A 24,400-nucleotide genomic window follows, 5' to 3' on the forward strand; every position below is an offset into this window, starting at 1 on the left:
CCAGACTTTTTCCCCTATGTAATACTTTCCAAAATTCCACTGGTATGAGTTAGACTATGTACACAGATTGCCATGCATTATTTATTTCTTTTGTCCCCAATAATTTTAGCAATTAATTATTTATCAATGCTTCTCTATATCAGATCAATACAATCCTCCATTCCCAATCAGGGCCTGCCATAGAGTAATAAATGTGCTTCGCAGTTCTCTCTAAGTAACATGAAGTCTGTCAGAGTCAAAAAAAAAAAAAAAAAATTTTTTTTTTTAATCAAAGAGGTTGAGAAGTAACTGGTCCTAAACTGCTTCTTCTATTGTGTTGCAGTATAATGAAACCATCTTATTTCAGTGCAACACAGTATGTGCAATTTTTTAAAATGCAATGCAAAATACTTTGAATTTAAAAATCAAAGATCATGAAATGGAAGCAGTAAATAAACACTCTTTGAATCCTTCAGAACTTTATTTAAGTGATAAATAACTTTATTTTAAGTGATAAGAAATGTCCATATCTATGCTTCCAAATTACATGTAGAAACACGAATTTATCCAGAATATGTAGAATAAGGAATGAGATAGTTTTATCAGTGTAATATTCTCTTAACTAAAATGTACTTGCTGTTTTGTATCATACAAAAATTGAATATCTCAAGCAGCAATTCCCAAAGTGTTATGCTGGCAGAACCGACTGGAAAAGTAATACTAATTTTTTCAAAGTATCTGGGACTAGTCTTTGATGGAACGTATTTGGGTTAATATTTGCCTTAGATTCCAAGTTGGCTTTTAAGTATATATCAGCTGCGAACTAGAACAAATACAGTTCTTAAAGAATTAGAATATGCTAAAATGCCCCCTAATACCAAGAGCATCTAATAGTTCATTTTATTAACAAATGAATTAACTATTTAAAATGTCGTGATGATTCAGAAGTCATTTTTAAATGTTCATAGTTTCAGCATCTCTCTTGTAAACCTGAGTTGTTATTATTCAATTTTGTGGGGGGAAAACCGTTTTGGAACTTTCTCATGCAGATGAACTATGAATAAATGAAGGCTGATTATTTCTTTATTCAAGATAGAGTAACCATATAATTACCTCAGTTGCCTAATCATTTGCAGAGAATGCTGGCCTACTGCCTTTCTGTGTCATTTTGTTTGTCTTCTATTTCTGTATGATTGTGGAAAGACAATACTTATATTGTATTTACTTGCCTTGCTGGGTTGGGTGAATCACCCCTAATTCATTTCCCTCCAATTCTAGCTTTTTTTCTCTGATTTCACCTCCTCATGTGCTCCTCTTTTTCATTCTTCTTTTCTTTCTCCCTGTATTTCTTACCTGTTCTGTGCCAATAAGAACTTACATACGCCTGTGCCAACGGGACTTACTTACATTGTCTGACTTCAAAACTAGACTTGATCCCAGTTCAGGGAGCAGAAAAAGCCACTTATAAGTTCAATAAAATGTGCACATTCATTGTCCCTGCTCACAGGGGTCCAATAAAGGCAAGCCATGGCTCACAAAGATCCAAGTGAACTTGCGGAGAGACCGAGAAGAGGAAGTAAAATTGGCAGGTTGTAGAGAGCACAGGAAAAACAATCGTATTTTCATTTTTTAGTAAATCTTTGACCAAGATCTGTTGAATTTCAACCACTCTGGCATGCTTTTCCCCCAAAATTGGGAAACCACAATACACATAGGACTTCTCAGGCTCTTATATAATAAGAGTTTGTTTTTCAAGTTGTAAATTATTTGGAGCAAAAGTGCTGTTTTTTGTGAGGTTTTTTTAATTTAATTTTTTTTTTTTAATCTGTGTACTGACCTATTTAGGTGATTCACTTTCCAATCGTAATTTTCTCTTTCCTATAGATTCTTTCCTCTTTTCTATTTATTTATTTATTTATTTAGCTGCACCACGTGGCTTGTGGGATCTCAGTTCTCTGTCCAGGGATTGAACCCAGGTCCTCGGCAGTGAAAGCAAAGAGTCCTAACCACTGGGCTGCCAGGGAATTCCCAAAAGTGCTGTTTTTGGTATACAGGATTTATGACATAGTTTGAGGGACATTTAAATATGTGTTTATTATTCTAATGTATAATTTAAATGATAGTTTAAAAGGAATATGATGTTAGGCTGTCATAAAAAGAAGTATTTGAGTGAAATATGTAGTCACTGGTAAAAATCTCCCTAAAATTCATTAAAACAGAAGTGTTGTCTGGTAAGCTTCTTAAGTAGTTACAATAATTTCCATAGCTAGCTTGATTTAATACCTTCTATCCTTTTTCTTCCATTTTATATAAACAAACACACATGTAATAAACATCAAAAAGGAAACCTTATAGGATCAGACATCAGGTAGCAGAGAAAAACAACCAACATACTATTAAAAATCCTGACCACTTCAGAATTCTATCAAAATGCAATCATTTGAAAAAATAGGATTGTTGCATTTTTGGTCAAGTCTATGTCTATGTTCCAGAATAAGATTGAAGTGGCACAAAGTAAATGTCAAGGGAAATCCAGGAAATTTACTTGAAATAAATTAAAAAATAAGGATAAAAGAAAGGCTCTATATCTTATGCCAGATATTTTGTTACAGTAGATTTATATCCAAACCAATAGAAAATATAGATCATTTTATTTCTGTGGGGCTGGCTCTCAGATGAGCACTTTTAGAAGCTGAAAATTCAAGTACTACTACAGTTATTTTATTGATAGGAGTAGTAGACATCACAGTTGCTATTCATTTTAGAATTTGAATATACCTTTGGAATGACACCATAAAGGCAAATACTAGCCCTAAAAATAAAGAAGAAAGATTAATTTGTCCTAGGGTGTGCTTCTAGATATTCTGAAAAATGTACTTCCTTTCAAGTCTGATCTCTTAACTAGGCTTTAAAGATATAAGGCATGTATCTTTGGATTCTGAGTACTTAGAGCCACACACATAGTAGGTACTCAATAAATATTGAGAGATGGATTGGCCATGATGAAATTCAGGCTTCAGGGAAAATAAACATTATGGAAAAAATATAATGATAAATTATATCTGGTTCACAACTTTACCACAACTTAATCTCTACTCATATTACAGAACTTGATCATACTATAGTAACTATAGTTGAGGGATTTTTCACCAAGTATCTGAATATAAAACTATTTTCTTATGTAGCAGCTCAAGTTGGGAGGTGGATGGTGAAGCCTCTACACGTTGGGGATGGAGACAAAGAAATGTGGAATGAGAAGAGGCTCTTCTGTAACCCCTTTGAAAGATGCATGATCCTCCCAACTCAGTGATAGAACTAGCCTTGATTCTTTAAATTTAAATACCTTCAACTCTGTTTAACCAAATCTTTCAATTAATAGATAAAAACAACAGACTTTGGTGAAGAATAATGCTATGAATACTGAGATAGTAACAATCTTTTGCCCTGCCATTAGACCTGAAAACGAATATTGTTCAGCTCTTAAGGTTAACTCCACCTCTGTGGTGTCTCCATATTATTCCTACTGCTCTTCTCTTCTATGGCAACCCGTAACCCTATACTTCCATCAAACTAAGCTCAAGGCTCCCTTCTACCAGACAGCTTCCCTGACTTCACCCACAATATCATATGCCTGATGGTAGTTCTCCCACAACTGTCTTTTTCCCCTACTTAATTAAAAACTCCTCAAAAATAGGGATTAAATTGTTTTCTTTGTTTGATGGTAACCACTAACATAATACTTTGCATGAACATAAGGCCTTGACATGTCACTTAAACTTTATAAGATTTGATTTCTTCATCTCTCAGTTGACTATAAAACATTTGCTCTATTTTATACAACTTCAATGAGCATAATCATAATAGTAATTGTAATTTATTGAGCTCATATTTGAGGAAGCTCTCTGTGATTGTATATATTAGCCTGCTGAGATATGTTTTATTCCATAAAAAAAAAACTAAGCCAAGATCCACTGTCTCCAAAGCCCATACTCTTAACTAGTATTGGGTTGGACAAAAAGTTCATTCGGGGTTTCCCATAAAATCTTATGGGAAACCCCGAATGAACTTTTTGTCCAACCCAATAGTATGCCAAGTGATATATAAGAAAATATTTAATGATATTATGTTTTTATTGTTAGTTGAGATACTGGCAGATATCTTATGCCTGTAAATTAAACTCAAAAGTAGACTCAATGAGAGTGACCTGAGCCCTTTTCTTTGTCCCTAAATACTCTCAATCTCGAATGATGATTATGAAAGTGTCACCAGTGTTAAGTCAAGAAAGAAATTCCAGTGAATTGTGATTTTTATATGACTCATTTCAGACTTAGATTCTTGCTTTAGAAAACAATCTGACCAGAATTGTTTCAAGTAATTGAACAGTTTATGAAGCCTTTATAATTTGTCTTTTCCCAAATTTAGATTAACAAAACACATGGCAAATGAAAAATCTAGGCATGATCACAAGAAAAAGCACTTTTCATTTTAGCCTGGGGATGAAAACACAAGGTAGATTTCCAAAGCATCATCTTATGTGGTTATTAAATTATCTTGACGTTCAATATATTCTGTCTTCCCTAAGCTGTAGATATATTCTCAGAATTTTATAACCTTTAAGAGTTGTTACATTTAATTGGCAAGTGTTCTTTTGATGTCATTTTTATATTTTAAGCCAAGAAAAATCAAGTTTAATAATGCAATTGATAATTCTAGTGTCATTTTCAACTCAGTACATTTTTCATTTACTTCAGATGCAAGCCAAATGTGACTTCATACTGTAAGCTCAGAAAACCTCCCAGGAGTGTTATTACATGGAGTTTATTAGACTTCTATGACTAGGTTAGATACGATATATTCAGAGGATGTGAGAGAAGTTGAGACAAGGAGACCCACCCAAGTCTTTACAGTCATGAAGGAGCCAATGCTAGCTAAACCTGGACCACACTCAGGTTCAGGGCTACATTCAGTTGCATGGGTAATACAGTTTCAGTAAACACAGTGTTGAGTTTGGATTTGGACATGTTGATTTCAAAGTTCCTTTGAAATATCTATGTGAAAATGTCCAGCAGGATAGTGAGAAAGATCTGGTTACCCGCTTAGATTCAGAAGATATCTGCATATAGATGATAATTAAAGCCACTGCAGTGGATGGATCACTACATACAGCAGAGTATGTAGAGTGATGAAAAGGAGGGCCTGATAATATCCCGGATCCTGGTGATAGCCAATATTTAACGGTTGAGCAGAGGAAAAGCAGCCTGCGAAGGAGACCAGAGGAAGGGCTAAGAGGGAGGAGCAAAACCAGGGAGTGTTTTAGAAGCCAAGGGAAGACTGTGTTTTAGAAGGACTGAGTGAAGGGCAATGCCAAGTACAACTGAGAGTCTAAGGAAGAGAAGGACTTAGAAGTGTTCATCGACTTGATCAAGACAGACATCATTGGTATCACTGGTCAGAGCTGTTTCAGAAGCATGATGGAGGATCAAGCCATATTTCAATGGGTTGAGGAGGAAAAAAAAGAAGTAGAGATGGCAAGTAGAAACTACCTTTTAGAGGTTTGTCTGGGATGCGGAGAAGGGACATGAGGAGCCAAGGGGAGCCATAATTTGAGGGATTTTTTTCTTCAAGATGGGAGAGACCTGAGTTTGTTTATAAGTTTATGGTAGAAATGGAGTTAGGGTTGGAGAGGAGATAATTAATGAAATAAGTCCTAGAGTGGCCCTGAGGTGATGGGGTCCAGAGCTAAAGGGGAGATTAACCACCTGTACCCTTGTAACCGAAGGAGACGAGGAAAGAATATGTAGGCAGAGAATTGATGGCAGGATTTTGAAGTTTAGCTGGAGGTTTATCATTTATCACTGAAATAATAATAACAACAATGATAATATCAACACAATTGTAGAGTTTAATAAGTATCGGCATCCATCTAAGCACTTTACACAGATAGTCATTTAATCTTCATAATGGCACTCAGAAGTTGCTATTTTTAGTATCACTATCATCCTTCCCATTTTACTGATGGTGAAACTAAACACAATGAGATTAAGTAACTTGCCCAATGTTATATAACTAATAAATTATGTAGCTGGGATGTAAACCTAGGCCATCCAATTCCCCAGATGATATTCTTACCTATTATGCAATATTACTTCTGCATATAAGAGCAACTGTCATTTTTTTGAGTTCATATGTGGATCATTTCATGCGTTTTATATCTCATTGAATCCTAAAAATGACCCAGTGAGGTAGTTATAATCATTATTAATCTCCATTTACAAATGGAGACACTGAGACCAGAAGGTAAATAACCTGCCTTGGGTCATCCAGCTGGCAAATGTGTAAACACAGGAGTCAGATCATCTGCCAAATGAGGAGAGATAGTGTTTGGGGTCAGACGTATGAGGAACGTGGAGGATGGTAGTCATAGCCCCAGTGTAGAATAGGAACCAGAACTGATCAGAGCCTAGGGATGGAATGCCAGGCAGCTTAGAGGACCAGAATGGGGCAGAATGGAGGTCATGCAATTATGATGCATCAGTGAATCCAGAGTAGAGGGAAGAGAATATGTTTTGAAGTCTCCAAGAAGATAATAATAATGCAGTATTATATTAGTTATCTATCACCATGTAACAGATTACCCCAAAACTTAACGACTTTAAACATTCATTATATCACCGTTTCTGCGGATCAGGAATTTGTGAGTGGCTTAGCTGGGTAGTTCTGGCTTGGGGTCTCTCGTAAGGTCACAGTCAGGATGTCAGTTGGGGCTGCATCATCTGAAGGATTGAATGGGGTTACAGTACCCTCTTCCAAGATGACTCACTCACATGGCTATTGGGAGGAGTTTTCACCATGTGGATCTCTCCAGGAGGCTGCCTTATTAACATGGCAACTGGCTCCCCCCAGAGTAGGTGATCCAAGAGAGAGTGAAGAGGAACCCTCTTATGACCTAGTTTTGGAAGCCACACACCATCACTTCTGTTTTATTCTGCTTAGAAGTGTGTCACTGAATCCAGCCAGACTAAGGGAAGATTTTCAAAGAATTTCTGAACAAATTTTAAAATCACCCCACTGATACATGGTGATTTCTAAAGCAAGTAACCCCTTTCAGAACTCAAGGCCTTTTCCCACAACCAGTAGGCCCTGTATCTGAATGGTACACAGTTCACCTCTGGACAGGGCAGAGGGAGGCGAGCCTATTCGAGCAGAAAGCCTGAAATGTGGACGGGGCAGCTCTACAGCCCATGAGGTGAAGAACACATTTTCAAAGTGCTGCAAAAAGATGCAGTTGTTTTCCTGTGGATTTGAGTGGGAGTCACGCAGCTAAAGTATCTGGGCATTCTTTAGAGATGGATCCCTGGGTTTGCTGGTTTCTTGTTTGGATTGCTGAGCTGAGAGTCAGCATCTGGGTTTCAATATGACCCTGCTTCATACCTAGACTTGCAGCTGAGCTGCCTGAATAGGAAACAACAAGCCAGTGTTCCCTCTAGCTCAGGCCTTGCTATGATTTTGAGGATACACAGTGCCTTTTTTTTTTTATTTCATTCTCTCATTCCCCTTGTTTCTTTACCTCAGACACAGGTTGTTTCCCACTTCTCTGCAGTATACCCTCATCCCTCCCAGAAACACATGCCTGATCCGAAGAGTACCTTGCCACTCCTTTTGTGTCGCTCTCTCCAAAGCACAAACCCCATTTTGCTGCCTGCTGGTGCCTTTCCTGACCTCTGTCTACTCTACAGTTCTGGAGAACTCATCTGGAAATAATCTGATCAGCTGTCAGCAGGATTTTAATGCCCGGCTGAGTCACTGACAAAAATGTCCAGCAGCAAAACCAACTATAATATCCTTTATAAATTTAAAATCAGGCTGGGTCCTCTGTCTTTCCTCTAAATGTCTCCTGCCCTGTAAAGGAATTTAAGGTCTACATGCGATTTATAGGAAACAGTGAGGTTAGTGGGGCAGATCTTGTCAAGACGCTTTACTTCTCTGAGCCTCTATAGTTTTGTCTTTAAAATAAGCATGAAATGGATTAATCCATGTAAAAGTGTCTATCACAGTGCCTGGCATACAGTAAGTAGTCAAAGAATGCTAATTTTCTTCCTGCCTAAATTATAATCATGGTGCTATTAGGAGGGAAAGAATGACTCAGTGGACTACACATCCCCTACCCTGGTATTGCCTGGGGCAGGTTGACACATACCTCACCAGGTAATAATGTCTGGGATTGCAGAAGGCCTGTGATTGATGACTCAGAAACCTGATTTAACTCAATTCAATTCTGTTCAGGAAAGAAGTCACAGATACCCAAACTGCCCTTGCGTCGTGGAAAGCACCACAAAATGGAGGAGACCCCAAGATATGAGCGAACTAATTTTTTTGTGGCCAGCACACACAGAAGGTCATTGTTCTGTGCTAACTCGGAAAAGGCAAATGTATTTTTTAATACAGACTGTACAGACTCAATTTTAGAGGTAGAAAGCCTTCCGAATTTATAGTCAAATCCTCTACCTTACAGATGAGAAAAACACCCTCCAAAAAGTTTCTTTTGATTAATATATTTTGAATATTTATTTGAGATAAGATGCAAGATTATATGTCTCCTCAAGCCAGTCCAATACTTATCACATACATTTCCTAGAGAAATTCTGAATTGGTGTGTGAACGAATGAATGAATAAATTTGAAGACTTGCCCAAGTTCACAAAACTAGTTAGGGGAACTAGAACTTGAAGTCCCATCTCCTGACTGCCTACTAAGTACTCCTGGGTGAGACCAGAACATGCATGAAAATAGCTAGGAAAACTCCAGCAGGTGTCCTAGATCAGCTCCCAAATGATCGATTTCAGCCCATCCAAGTAAAATAAACGCAGCACGCTGCACCAACACACAAATGATGTTAAGTTTCTCCGCAGTGTCTCTAGATCGGTTCTCTCCTGGCAATGATAATGGCCCTACAAGTATCTTATATAAAGGCCCTCCACCTCATTAACTTCTTGAACAGTTTCTGTTACATTCCCTCTTTGTTGCAAAGTCAAGGTACACAGAGGCCTTAGAACTAGAGCTTTACCAATCAGCCAATACAAAGCGTGTACAATAGATTAATGAGTGAAATACTAAGTATCTAAAATCCATTTCTAAGCAGATTTCCCTTCTAGCTATAGATACCAATGTAGTTACCAATCATGAAAGATCACTTGATATGTAGTCTTTTCAGACACAATTCAGTCTTTCCCAACCCAGATTCCTCATTTGAGCTACAAAACACGGAAAATTATTTGAATGACTCTCTTCTCAGTTCTCTCAAGGATGGTACATAACATGGACCATCCTATATTCTTAGGAGAGAAGGTGATCCATTACATACAATGAATACTGCAGAGCATTAGGGCTTGATTCTCCCAGGAAACACTGGCTGAGAAACGTGCTAGAGTAATCTGTATACCTACAGATCACAATTGTTCTTGCTATGCAAACATGCACATGCACACACACACAGACACACACACACAGTCACACATTTCCAAAAAGTCCTTTTTATGTTTGCTCTTAACAATAAAAGTTTTACATTACCTCTAAAATTTTGTCAGAAGGAAAAATTCATTTGTATTCATGTGATACAAAGGCATTATTTTTTTCTGTTTGAAAAACTTAACAGGAAGATCAGCAAATCTTTTGTAGAAATGCAAATTGTAACTTGAACAAAAATAGACTGCTGGTATGTTTGTTATGAAGAATATTAAGTGTATTTTGTAGACAAGTTAGACCAAAATGCATTCCTCTGAAGTATTTGGGAAGTTATTTCCAACTTTGCAGTTAATCAGCAAATATTTCCAGAATATCACCGTCTTAAATGACCTAGGAGGACATGCAAAAAAAACCACTTTGCATATTTTGGCAACTGATAAATTTGTTTTCTTTACTCATATTGATTGATTTAAATCCCTGTGTAAAACAAAAGTGACTGAATTGTCTCCCATCGTTTCATTTTGGTCACTAGTTTGCAACTGGAAAATCAGTTTATAGTTGTTAAGATAAAGCAGGACTTGAGAAGAAATTCACATTTGTAGATTGCCTACTAGGAGCCAGGCATGGTGCCAGGTACTTTGCACATATAATCTCATCTAACCCCCATGAGGTAAGTGGTTTTATCATTTCTCTTTTACAGATTAAAAATGTGAGACTCAGATTCACACAGCCATTGACAGAACTGGGATTCAAAGAGATTTCCATGCCTCAAACGTTCATGATTGTTCCAGGATTCAACATACCTTCCTCCAATGATGACTGGAAAATAATTTAGGACATTTAACTTATTTTTTGGATTTATATCCTCCATTATTCGGCAGAAAAAATCCCTGGCAAAATATAACTACCTTTAACTTACTTTAACATAAGATCCAAAGAAATGGGGAGCAGTAAGATGAAGACATTAAAATTCATGAGTGACACTGTAAACTTGATCCTCTTATCATGATTAATTCAAATGTACCGTATTCCCAAAGAGCTGGTGCACCGTGTTTCACAAGAAACGAAGGTCAAAACTCAGAAGGCTGAAGCATCAATGTCCTTAGAATCCTGTGGTGGGGGAAACAGATATATAGAATATAGTCAGATGATTTAATTGTGTTCTTTTATTCTCAGATTGTGGTGATTAAGTCAGGTTGACCCAGAATCATTTTCATTCCTTTATTTGTTTGAAAACATCACTTTCACTGGTGGTCTTTAATTAAGCTCCCAAGAATTCGAAAACGTGCCCCGTATCTCATCTAGAACAAGTGTCTGGAGTTCTCCATCACAAATAGTTTAACCTCTAGAAAATCCACTGTCCCATGCCCCTCACAGAACTGCTTTGGGGTTCCCTCCTTCTTGGCATGGAGCCTTGGGGAACTGCCGTTAGGAAAGAGAAAACAGTAAACTAAAGCTTTTTCTTTTATCCAAAAGTACAGTGCAGAGGTACTTTAAGAATAGGAGAAAGTCTTTCTGCTAAGCCTTTTTCAACAAAGCATTAATATTTATTAACTTGCACTCTGTTATAGAATGAATGTTTTATGATAAAAAATGCGTAACAGCAAAATGGGAATTTTAACCACAAGCAACCTACTCTTCCAGTGATAAAGAACTCAGGATGGGGTTAGCCAACCACTCTCTCTGTAGTTCAGGGGGTACTCTCATTCACTCATCTAGACAAAGGGGTAATTGAACACTGCTCCATGTGATTACTGGAAACAATAATCACAAATTTATAGGCTTCCTTTATAAATGAGAGCCATCTAGAATAAGCTGTGAATTAATGGTATATTAATGGTATATTAACAAATAGGGACATTTATTAAAAGGTCTGAAAGATATTTCAAAAGCTCAGAATTACCCATTTTAAATTTAGATTAGATCAATTCCCAAACAATTCAGATAAGAGGGGGTTTTTATTTTTCAACTTTTAATAAAAGCATGTCTGTCTCAAGTCTTTTGAATTAATCCATTCACTATTCATTGAGTAGATTCTGTTTGCCAGGCATACAGAAATGTGGGGTTTTGAATCAGCATCAAGGTGTAAAATATGGCTTTTATGAGATCTTTTCTACTGATGCTGTCTTTACTGAATCACTTTGTAATTCCTTTAGCAAACTACTTTGCTAAATTCCTTTAGCAAACTACAGCTTTGCCTGATGGGTTATTATATACTTAAAATGAACAAGTGCATCTCAACTCTATAATTAATGTATACACTGCATAAAGGCACAGAAATAAAAGTCCCTTAGCATTTATTTCTGTCTTGTCAATTTCAGTGATACAGTACAGAAATAACTGTATGGACACCGTGTAACAGTGAGTTGGTTAAATGTTCCTTTTCATAGTCTTGAGTGAAATTTCTGCCTAAATGTTTTAGGAGTAGGTTTCCAACACGTCATCTTGTTTCCACTGTGTCTAAGCAGTTTGGGAAAGGGGAATGAATAAGCATAGATTTTGGAATCAGGCAGACCTGGTTGTGATTTCTGGTTCTGAGCGTGGTAAACTCTTGTAAAACCTACTTAATCTCCATCTCTGTTCCTTCATCTACAAAATAAACATAACAACATCTACTTTGCAGGATTGTTGCAAGGAGTATAGATAATGTATATAAAGCAACTGGCGCACAATAGGTTTTGTTTTTCTTTTCAGATCAAAAGTCTGAAAGACCATACTAAGAATTGTTCTGTTTCAGGTAGTCTGATTCACCATGAAATTAAAATAACACAACAAAAATTTAAGACAGAGATGAACATTGTGAACCTGATTTTTATTTATATCATGATACAGTTATTTTACATTCAGCATTTCCACTTAAGGTGTCTAATAAGACACCTTAAGGTGTCTTAAGGTCTGTTTAAATAACAGACCTTCAGATTGCTGAATGGGCTTGACAAAGAAGATCACCCCTGACCCCATTCTCCACCCTCCACTCCCCATCCTCCACTGTACTCCAGAATCATGGTTGCTCTTCTCTGCCTATTAGATGTATGGACATGAAGGAGAGGAGAAAGAAAGAAACAAAATAGCTAAATTTAAAAATTATTTTTGGTTCATCAGCATATAAACAATCAACTTCAAAATGAAACAGACATTCACTTGCCAGTTTTTGAGTACAGTGAAAGCACAAACTCTCATTTCTGTATGAATCCAAAAAATTAATGGAATACTTACTGTAAATCTTGCTTCTACCCAAAACAGTATTAGGAGGAGGATGTAGACTATCCTTTCACTGTACCAAAGAATTGATTTCCCTTCTCTCTCTCTCATTCCTGTCTGTCTGGTTCTCCTTTTCATATTTTTCACTCTTTTCTCTGACTTTGCCCCTCTTTTTGAAATTCTGCAGGTTGTCCGGCCATATCAGACCATGTCCAATCCCATGAGCAAGCTCACTGTTCTCAACAGCATGCATTCTCACTTCATTCTGGCCGACAATGGGACCACCGGAAAGTACGGAGCAGAGGTGAAACTTAGGAGACAACTGGAAAAGCATATTTCACTCCAGAAGATAAATACAAGTAAGTTGGCTACTGTTCCCACTCAGCCTTCAAATAGGCTGAAAGTGAGAAAACTTGAGCAGATTTTGAGCACAGATCACTTTCTACTGGGCCAATGGTTAGAATTAGAGGAAGTCATCTAGAGGAGGATGATTGGAGGTGCAATAAGTGTTTACACAATTAGTGGACTCAAGCTCATTTATTATGTGTGAAAAATTCAACCCTGTCTGGGGTTTATAAATGCAGATAAGCTTTTCCTTCCAAACTTTTGTCTACATCTTTTACACAATACTCTAAGGAGGAAAAGCACCCTGGAGAAGTTTTTTTCTATTTATTAAGCTATTTTTGGTGGCTAAAGAAAAGAAAAAAAGAAAAAAAAAACAGGTTTTGATCTTAGCATAGATCTGGCTGTGCGAAGGCATTTCCAGGGAACTGACATTGTCTAAACTAAAGCATAATGTGTAACCATGTTGATGAAACTAATTCTGTCTCTTAATTTTATGTATGTATTCATTCACTGTCTCTAGATACCTATATATTTAGATATATGTGTGTATTTATGGGTACCACATAATACTTAGCCCATAGTTACACTGAAATGATACTATTAAGTACTTATGTGTTCTATGCAGTATTTATCGTGTACCCATTTAACTATGAGAAGGTAGCATTGTAAAAACAGCAACGCTCCCCAGCACACTCAGTGTCTTGCATTTAAATGTGGTAGAGGTATGAAAATAATCTACTGACCTTCCTCACAAAATAAAATTCAATTTGTTTTCACAAAGTAACACATGGCTTCGCGGCAGGCTCAAGCTTTCTGGTAATTGTATGTTCCATCAGGGAAACTTGTATTTAATTGATTAAACTTTCAAAGCCTGCAATTCCAAGTAACAAAAGATTCTCTTTGGCTTGATAAGCTTTCAAAAATTCAGTGTAATATGATTCAGCCTGTCCAAATGGCTTTTCTCATCTCCAGTCTTTTCTCTGCATCTGTCCCAAATGGATTTTGCTTGCTCTTGCCACCTTCCTCCCAGAGCTAGGATGTCCAACCTATCAGACCACAGCTTCTCTTTCCTGTACTCTCTTTTCTGGTTCCACGTTTTAGGAGCTACTGCTGTTTAAGCAGTCAAGTTTCATACCTTCATCTTTTTCACAGAGAATTCTGGAATAATAGATTTTGGTGTAGGCCTGAAGTCAACATTGTATTAGAAAACTCTCTTCTAAGAATCTTCAACTATCTTTGGAAAGAGAAAACACAGGATTACCCAAAGGTAATCTTTCCCCTTTCCCCTTTTGGGGAAAAAAGAGTAGAAAAGACTAGAAAATCCATCCAGAAACCAGCAGAGATCCAAAGTAACAAAGCACTATAGCCGATGGGTGGTAGGTTTTGTTAAACTAAAATTGAATTTTATTATAATATTTGACAGGAAGGACAAAACTCATATCATTAATATTATCCATTTAGGTTTTTATAGGCTACAGCATTACTTGTTTTACACCAGCAGGTTAAGAATGAGCCTAAATAGGAGTAACCTGAAAGCTGAAGAAGACGGGAGCAGGGTAGACAAAGAGCAAATGCAGGGTCAAGTTCAGTGCTCAATAGTGAGACCAAATTTGTCCAGACACACAAAGCATGCCATTGTGCCAGGTCCTGGTGGCAGCTGGGCCAGGTATTTGTTAGTGTTAGGAGAAGAGCTAGGTGTGCGGTTGTGTAAGTTTAAACACCCAGCTACGATGGTGCCAGCAGGAGTTAAAACCCAGCCAGGGCTCTGTCTGCCAAGCCCTGTGCCTTATAGGTGCCCAAGGAAAGGATACTCTTTTCTAATTAGTCATCCCAGAGGGGACATTGTTTTGTAACCTTTGTGCCTGGGGAAGCACCTGTCTCCAAAGCTCACAGAGTTGCTATGCGTGGGGATTGCCCTGAAGGGGAGGCTCATAGACAGTGGCCGGGCCTCCGTGAGGAGCAGAGCCCGGCAGCATAGAGTCCAGGAGAAGGCCAAGGCTGGTGGTCAGGGCATCAGGGATGCTGGAGGAGCCAGGACCCCAGGCACATGTCTCATGCCACTCGTGTGACACTGGACCCTTGCGAGCACATCAGGGCAGGTAGTGGCATGCAAACACATTGCCAAGTGAAATCCCAGTCAAGGGTCTAGGGCGCAAAGTAGGGGATAAACACAGACCCAGGTTCCAAGCTGAAGCACCAGGTCAGAGAAGCTGGCTTGAGACTCTTAAAATGTTCCGAGTCCACAAACAGGATTAGGCCTCGGATCTGGGGTAGAGGCTGAGCCCCTAGGTTGGGTTAAGTGATAGTAGCTGGAACAGGATGGGGGCAGAGAGAGGCAAATAGTCATTGCAATCGTCATAATTTATAAACACAATTTTCCTCTTTGTTTTGGGGACTGTATTTGAGGCTTAATAGGAATTCACAGACTCCCATTCAGTGCAAATAATTAAATAAGAAGAAAAAGGTTAAAGATGCCCAGAGGAGATCCCTGAGGTCACAGGAAGTTACAAGCTCAGGGCCAAGAATTTGCCACAAGCTGTAGTGAATGATGCCATGCCTTAGCTCTTCTACCAGTTCTATCCTTGAACTTAGTAGTGGGAGGGTGACCAACTTGTCCCAGTTTCCCAGGGACTTTCTCAGATTTAGCATTGAAAGTCCCATGTCCCTGGGCCACCTCCATCACAGGCAAATGGAGATTGCAGGTCGCCCTCCAAGTCAGACTCAGGAGTCATTAGTTCTACTTCTCTTTTTACTGCATTCACCCCACAAAGCAGGGAAGGAGCAGCGAGGGCCTCAGAGCTTAAGGAGTGGCCCAGGCTCCGGAAGTAGAGCAGGACCTTGAGATCTCCATTCAGTTAGCAGTAAAGCAAAGTGCCCACTGAGAACCTGGAAGTCTCCAGAATAGGACTGACTGAGAAAAAAGGAGGAAAAGTTGACCTGGTTAAAATAAGAAACAGCAGAACTAAGAACATAGGCCTTTAATGTAACTCTCTGTTCTAATCTGAACACTATTTTTTTCTTTATATAATAATTAGTGATAATGTAATTCTTCTTATTAAAATAAAATTTTATTCTATAACAATTCTAAAAATCTCACCTACTTCTTAATTTCCCTCTTCAAAAGTCTAAGAAATCTAAAATACAACAGGGGAACTCAATTTTGGGAAACCCCAGTTTAGCCTCCTGAAATTAGACCCTCCACCAGGATACCACAATAATACTATCACCACCTGTTACACTTAGCACGACCCTGGAGGTGTCTGAATACACTCAGCATTTTACTCATTAAAGTGCCATTCCTCTTCATCACTTAGGGATGACATGCATACCATAGGATTCTTTCCACAAGTCTATTTCTTGCATAAATAGCATAATCTTCTGAAGAATATTTTCAAGAGACCTTTAAGCCCTTTCTCATCAACATGACAATTATGAATAATAAAATATTATAAGCACCAGCATCTTAGACTTTTCTCAGCACTCTGGCATCCATTATCTCAACTCTCCCCTCCCTCCACTCATTCTTGCTGTTAACAGTCCTTACTGAAGTGTTGTCATTGGTTACTGAAGGACTTCTTTGCTGTTAAAGGAGAATCCTTTCCGACGTGAGCCACTTAGGAACACTCTTCCATCTGAAATTTTCTAAACTTCAAATTTAACATGCAAAGCCTCAAACAATCCCCATAATGCCTTTAGCAAACAAATATTTCTTGAACTCCTATTATGTACCAGTCATGGTTAAGGTCTAGAAAAGCAGCAGTAGATAATTCATTGAGTTTACGTCAAGAGGGGCAGAGTAGTAAGTAAATAAGTAAATAGGCAAATATATGTAGTAAGAGAGCTGTTAAAAATAAAGCAGAGGAAGGGATATATGTATGTGTCATGGGTACACATGTCTGCATGCATGCACATGTATGTGATGGGAGGATAGTTTAGATTAGATGATTGGGTATGGTGTAATATATGAGCAGAGACCTGAATGAAGTGAGGGAGCCAGCTCTGAAAAGAGCATTCTGGAGGGAGTGAAAGCAGGAACAAAGACCCAGGTATTTGATGAAGAGTACGACCTTTGTAAAGAGTTGAATTTTATTCTGACCGAGTTTTGATCTGGCAAGTTATAGGATCTCCCTTGTGGTTTAAAACATCACTCTGCTGTTCTGTGTAGAGATCCAACTGACGCAGGGGGCAAGATTAAAAGCAGGTAGATGTTTCAGTAGGCTATTGCCGTAATGCAGGTGAGAGATGATAGTGTTTTGAATTAGGGTGACAGCAATAAAAGTAGTAAAAAGCGGTTGGATTCAAATTTATACATATCTGTTTTCTTAACTGATCTTTCTTTTAATGTGGTAAAATATATATAGCATAAAATTTATCAGTTTAACCATTTTTAAGTATACCGTTCAGTGCTATGAAGTACGTTTACATTGTTATGTAATCATCACCACTATCCATCCCCAGAACTTTTCATCATTCCAAACTGAAACTCTGTACACATTAAACACTTTTATTCCCTCCCTTCAGCCCCCGTAACCATGATTCAACTTCATGTCTTTATGAATTTGTTCTAGGTACCTCACATAAGTAGAATCATACGATATTGGTCCTAAGATACATTTTGAAGGTAGAACTCAAGAGAACTTGCTACTGAGTTGAGCATTCAGGGGGAGGAATAGACACATCAAGGATGCTGAACAGTCATCCTTACAGACACCAGTATATTCTTCAAAGAATGGGGCTAGTGGGAGCCCCTAAGGAGTAAGTTTTTACAGAAAAGGGAGTTGAGGACTAATCTCTGGGGAGTTGAGACAAAGTCCTTGAGAAGGAGGGAGATGATGAGATTCAGTGCACAAATGAAGAACGTGGCCATAGGTAGAACAGGAAGAGTTTCATCCTGGGTAGCAGGAGGGAAGGCAGAGTTTATGTGCGCAGATGTAGGTGGGATGGAACATTTTCTGCTGGGAAGATCAGGTAGTTCTTTATAGATGCTTTCTATATCTGAAGAAAATAATACAGGAGGTCATTGGCTAAGAGTGTGGAAAGGGAAGAGGTGTAGAAGATTAGGGAGAAAATAGAAAAAACAAGTGTAGAGCCTGGGAGAGTGAGCTGACTAGGGAAATGTAAGACTGCCCACTTGATATTTGTGGTCATAAATTTGCAGTGGCGTGAATCATCAGGGATGTGTGTTTTTTTCCAGGCATGTTCAGCTTGAGTAGTAGAATAGGCAGAGACTTGGGTTGAGAGCCTGTTGGGATTTTGCTAGGCAAGTAGAAAAGAGGAAGAGAGAGGCAAGGGAGTGAGGCTATGTGTACTCTTTATACCTATATCCCAGGAGTATTGTCAGTGTCTGGATGAAAGCAGTGCTTTCCCACCCACATCTGTGCCCATTCACGAGAACATAAAATCATTCATCTAAAAGATCAGAATAAGGTGCAGAGAAGTGATTAAGAGAATTATCAAAGGTGACCCACACCTTTAGTTAGTATTGCCAAGCATTACATATGTTAAGTTCAAACCATTTAAGTAAACAAAGGTTCATAATAAGCAGTTCCTCATATTTTATTGTTGTTTACATATTCATATAAGTTGAATCAAGTTAGCACAATGCTGGGAACGTAGTAGCTGTTCAATAAACACGTGTTACCTGAAAGACTGAATACCAAGGGACTGCTCCAGAAAGACTGAATACCAAGGGACTGCTCCAGAAAGTAACGTGTAAGTAGCCTGATGAACCTATAAAATCCCAAGCATATTTTCTGCATACATTTTTGCTTTTAAAAAATTTCCAAAAAAATTAGAGAATATTATAATAACCCCCATAACTATCACCCAGACTCTACATTTATCAGCCTATAACCAATCTTGTTTTCTCTATGTATATAACCACCTACATCTTCTTCCGGGTAAGTTTGAAAGAAATCCAAACAGTGTATCATTTCATCTATAACTATTTCAGCACCAAAGCATTTCTTTAACTTGCGTGGGCCACACGCAAGGTAGATTTTTAAAGTATTTCCTTAACTTAGTAGCAACATAATGGAAAATACTGATCCAGGTATCCTTTAACAATTCTTTCAAAAAAATAAAAATTAAGAACTATGTTATCACATGTTAAAATTTATCTAAAATTTTGATAATCATTTTCTCTTGTCCCAAATTCTACACTAAGCTGGCCAAAAAACATTTAAAACAAATATTACCTTGCAGTTCTTAAAAAGGAAGATTAGAAAAATCCCCAGCAATTGTGGCTTTCTTGGAAGCGTTTGAAGGGAAGAACATAACTTTTGGGAAAAAAGGAAGGCTTTGCCTCTTGCCAGTGGTATAAGCTGAGAGAAACAGGGAGACCTGGGGGTTCAGATCTTCATGGCTCTGTGACCTTAGGTAAATTACTGTATTTCTCTCAGACTTTGTTTCTGTGTCTGTGAACCAGGGATGATAATTTTTCACAGTGTGGTGATTAAATGAGTCAACCTATGAAAGGATTCTGGCACGTGGCAGTTCAGAAACACTGATTCCCTTCCTGCCTTCTCGGTAGCACAGCGGTCCCCTAGTGGGAAACCATGTTCTGTGTTGATATAGCCTGATGGGCTGCCATAGATTCCAACCTGAGATCCAGACCTTCATTCGAAGCCCATCAGAGTCTAGGATGTCTGTCAGAATATCTTTACCACAAAGCGAACCTGTCTCTGCTTGTTAGGGAAAAGCCATGGATCTCTGGGGTTACAGAAAGGGTCCAAAGAAAAAAATGAGACTCAAAATTATATTCTGAAACATATTATCAAGCCTCTATTAACATTACTTCTTAAAGAGTAGTTCATTTAAAGTCTTGATCATTGCAGCAATAAACAGAAAACTCATGTTTTTTCATTGTTGAAAATACATTCTAAACTGTAGTTGTTCCTCTTGCTTGAGTGAAGAATATAATGGAGAAAATTTCATATTTCTTTAGAGAGTCAAGCTATTCTAGTGTCTTGGAGCAATCATTATGAATGTCAGTTAAGTTTGCAGAGAGAACTCTGTTTGGTGGAGGTGTTAGAATTTGGGCTAAATGTGAATTGGTCCCGAATATATAAGATAAGATTTATATGTCAAGTTTAGATTTGGGCCAATATCAGATTTCCTTCTTATAATTTACTGTTTTGTTTAAAAAGGAGATTGGAGGAAGAGGACAGAAATCTAGTTTGTTTGGGGCTCTAATTGATGAAAGTGTTATACTCCGTTGTGTTTGAATTTTATTTTAGGTTTGGCTAAATGCAAAGTTTTATTTGGATTACATATCTTAATTAATTTGTGAACATTAACTTTGTAGGAAATTTCATTATGAGGCTAGAATTTTCCAGCTTTGTCATCTTCATACTATAAAGTGAAATCTGTGTCAGACTAAATCTAGTCTAAGAGACTCTGTCCCCATGGTAGTCATTATAGATACACCCATTCTGCAGTACTAATGAATGGGGATGTCTGAGTAGGTTTAGATTTTTGTAACCATTGCTTTTGCCACTGTCAGGGTTTTCTTGAAAGAGAATTTGATGCTCTGCATTTTCTTTGCCCCAGAGTAACAACTGACATTTGAGCATAGCCTCATCTAATGAAGCCACAAAGAATACTTTCTCTAAAGCAGTAGATTAAAATCTGCTTGGCAGTTCTAAGCAAACAAGTAGCGGAAATGATCACAGAATTCATGAAACAATCAAATTTGGTATTTGAGGATATTGCTATTTAGAATTCTCTGGGAAAAAAGAACAGATGTTTTGTTATGCAGTCCCTAAGCCAATATACCAATTTATATATGACTGTGTGCTTACTCACACAAACTAACAAAAAATAATAACGATAATAATGTCACCCAGTAGCACCGAATGTCATCCCTGATAAGTTATGCTTTATGATGGGAGCAGATGTTTCTGATTTCCACTGAGTTGTTTGGTATAGGAGTCCCATGAACAGACTAATCCATAGAGTGAAGTCTCATGGGTTCCAGGACATTTTATTTTAAAAAGATCATCTTTGTGATGTGACACTCATCAATTTACAGCATTTTGTTTCAGTGAAATTTCCATAATCAGAAAAAATACTCATGACTGTATCCTTGTTCCATTACCACCATTTTTTGGTGATAATTCTTAAACATGGCTGTGGTAGTTTTCAACTAAGGTGACACTGCGTCCCGTAGGAGGTATTTTAAAATATCAGAGGGGTTTGGTTGATACAATTTCTGGTGCTCCCAAATGACACACAGAGGAGGAGGGAATGTTAATATTCTACCTTGTGCAGGACGGTTTCATATGCAGAATTGCCTGGACCAAATGCCAATCCATCCCTTAGGAAACACTACCCTGTATGTTTCCTTGAGTTTTGTTTTTCTTTTTTTTTTTCCCCAAATCTTTCCAATAGCCCACACCTGATGTGGCAGGGCCACACACTTCCAAGATACTCTGTCCTAGTCTAAAGACGTAGAAAAAGCAGCAATCATGAGCCAGCAGTGAGATTTAAAATATTGAACAACCTATGAAGACTTTAGTGTCCTCAATCCACATCATAGGCTGGATGTCAGCCCTGACATGTCCTTCAGATCCTAACATCCCTTGCTGTTGGGAAGTTCTCCCTTATATCCAACTTCATTTGCTCTGAATCAGTTCTCTTCTGGGTGAGGACCAAAGTCATCATCTGTGTTAGAGCTCTCAGCTTATTTGAAAACTGTAAATGGACTTGAATTGACCTTTCTGCCATAATGGCTGTAAGGAAGCTGTTTTTCATTTGAAGAGACACACTGACCTGCTTAACAGGCAGAACTGACTCAAGAAGTAAATCAGAATTTCCATTTCGGCAGCACCTGCTCTTAGCACCACTGCTTTGTATGTTTCAGGCTCAGTGACTCCAGAAATGTGCTCAATGCTGGGGGCTCTACTGTCAGAGTCCTTGATGTTCAGAGAAATCCTACAGTCCACCGTTATTAGCTGATTTGGGGGTAGAAACAGAAGCCCAGAAATGTGGTTGCTTTACCTGCAGGCCCCTGGAGAGCCTACTAACTAGAATTCATTGCCAAGGGAATATTTTAATAAACCAAGGTTCTAGGAGAATAAAGCGTTTGAAACTGAATACAAAGAGACCTCTAATTTTTAATCTATATATTACTGAGAATTATGTTGGAAATAAGGGAGCAGGGCAGTAATATAAATCTTGAGTGAGTGAATAAATTCATGTTGTAAAATGCCATAAAGCAGTGCTTTTTAAAAATTCACATTTCATTTCTAGTATATGTCTCTCATTTCCCTGGACTGTAATAGACCCCTTATACGTATTAGTATTTTTCTCTTGTTAAATTATGAAGCCAACTTACCCTGGAAATTTGACATAGATTATCTAAAGAATACTACTGACATCCTTACTATTAAATCCTTACTATTTACCAACCTCTCTGACACCAAAACTACAGTTAATGTCATGCATAGTAAGTGCTCAATAAAGAGTTGCTGATTTGGCATGAAACATATTTTAGTGATTTTGACCCAGTCATATTATTATAAGAAATGTGTGAATTTACAATTTCCAAAAAATTCCAAAAATATTTTAGCAACAGCAGCATTATTGAAATAAGCAGGTAGCTTCCTGGGAGGCTATTTTAAAGGATTGTAGTCATTTATATATAAATAAATAATTTGTATCATAAATACTACATAAATTATTTATTTTTATTCTTATTATGACTGTTAAGTAAGTCTCATTTCTTTGTATTTATACCAAATACAGAGAGACGAAGCCTGAGTGTCAACAATAGCACAGAGAGGGAGGCATATGACAAAGGGAAAGTCTAAGGTATGAGTCACATCAGAGTTTCCTTGGAAAGTTTTCCATTTTGGAGTAAGTTGGATAGCCATAGAGTAAGAGGTTAGAGTTGGCATGGAACCATCAGGTCCCTTGCCCACTATTGACATTGCAGACCTAGCGGGACACTTTTCCCACTGAGCCTTGTTACAGCTCAGGACCATTTTGCATTCATTAAGACACAGGTTCTGCTGCTGTAACAGTGACTCAAAACAATGGATGCCTCAATGAGACAGGAGTTTATTCCTTATGCATGTGTTATTCTGAACATGAGTCCAGGCCTTTTGTGGTAGCCTCACAATGTTGAGGACTCAGATTTCTTCTTTCTTTTGCTCTGCACATCCCTGTTTTCATGGTCTGCGGGAACTCACTGTCACATCTACATTCTGCTCAGAAGGAATCAGGAAAAAGTCATGACCTGTTCCCTTAAAGGCACAATGAGAAAGTCGTATACAGGATTTTGGCTTACATCCTATGTGCCAATATTTGGTCACATATTTACACCTAGCAAAAGGGGGATTCAAAAATGTAGTCTTTATCCTGGGCATACAGCTAAAATTCTATCACTATGAAGGAGGAAAATAGATATTAGGGTACAGCCAGCACTTTTTGCCACACCTTTCCAGCATAGCATTACAGATGGTTATTAAGAATTGGCTGGAGTTGGCACATGAGGTAAAACATACCTGCCATTCATAAATAAGGTACACCTACATGTTCTAGTGTGTTCATTGAGTAGCTTTGTCCATAAATGACTCCTGTAGCATATGCTTCATATCATGCCCTTTCACTCTTCACGTGTGTGTTTCTTAGTGATATGTAGCTGAAGAGTCTTCCACTGGTTCTGGAAATTGTAATTTCCCCTTGAAATGGGATTGAGACTAGCTGTCTAAAATTATATACATTACTTTAGACCATCCTGGTTTAGTTAACTTTTTAGGTTAACTCAAACAGATCCTCCTAGCCTCAAAGTAATTGCACAGGCTCTACTATGCATAATTTGTACACATTCCATAATGGATCCATAGCCACATATTTTCTTGCACATCATTTGTAACCTTTAAATGCCTAAATATTAAAAATAAATAGAAGAGATTCAGTTCCGTGTTTCTGTGACATTGTACTTAATATTAATTTTTCAAAGATAAATCCTAGGAAATAATTCTCATGTGACCTACACAGGACTGTACTCTTGGTAACAGGCAGGAGAATGGAGATTGCTCGCCTCTCAAATCCTTCCTGAGGGGGAAAGGTTGTAACTGGGCCTTGGCCCAGTTGGGGAAAAAGGACGAGAAACCCATCTTAGGGAGTAAAAAAGCAGCAGCGCATCCTCCAACTCTGTTGAGGAAACGTTTGAGGAGACCTGGAAAGCAGATGCATTTGTGAGGGATTTAAAGCTGTTTTATACCAGTTATCCAGTTTGACATTCCTACATTTTATAACCCCTAAGTGATAAGTAATAATTTGGCAAGATACAGCTGAAAGGCTCTTGAAACCTTCTGAATGCCTATAAATATATAATTAAGAGTATTTCCTGACACTGACAGTTATAAAAAGGTTAATTAGTAGAACTTCTCTTAACAAATGGTGAG

General features: G+C 37.9%; 1 protein-coding gene across 7 annotated transcripts in view; it reads left to right on the top strand.

The window, feature by feature from the left end:
* Positions 1 to 24,400, top strand: part of TRPM3 (transient receptor potential cation channel subfamily M member 3) — a 523,188-nt gene that overhangs the window by 273,949 nt on the left and 224,839 nt on the right. For all 7 annotated transcript variants that reach the window (XM_060300848.2, XM_060300849.1, XM_060300850.1 and 4 more), the window contains exon 6: positions 12,829 to 13,000. In XM_060300848.2, the coding sequence (XP_060156831.1) occupies positions 12,829 to 13,000 (172 nt within the window). The remainder of the gene's footprint in view (positions 1 to 12,828; positions 13,001 to 24,400) is intronic.

Source organism: Globicephala melas, chromosome 6, assembly GCF_963455315.2.
Source record: "Globicephala melas chromosome 6, mGloMel1.2, whole genome shotgun sequence".
Lineage (NCBI taxonomy): Eukaryota > Metazoa > Chordata > Mammalia > Artiodactyla > Delphinidae > Globicephala > Globicephala melas.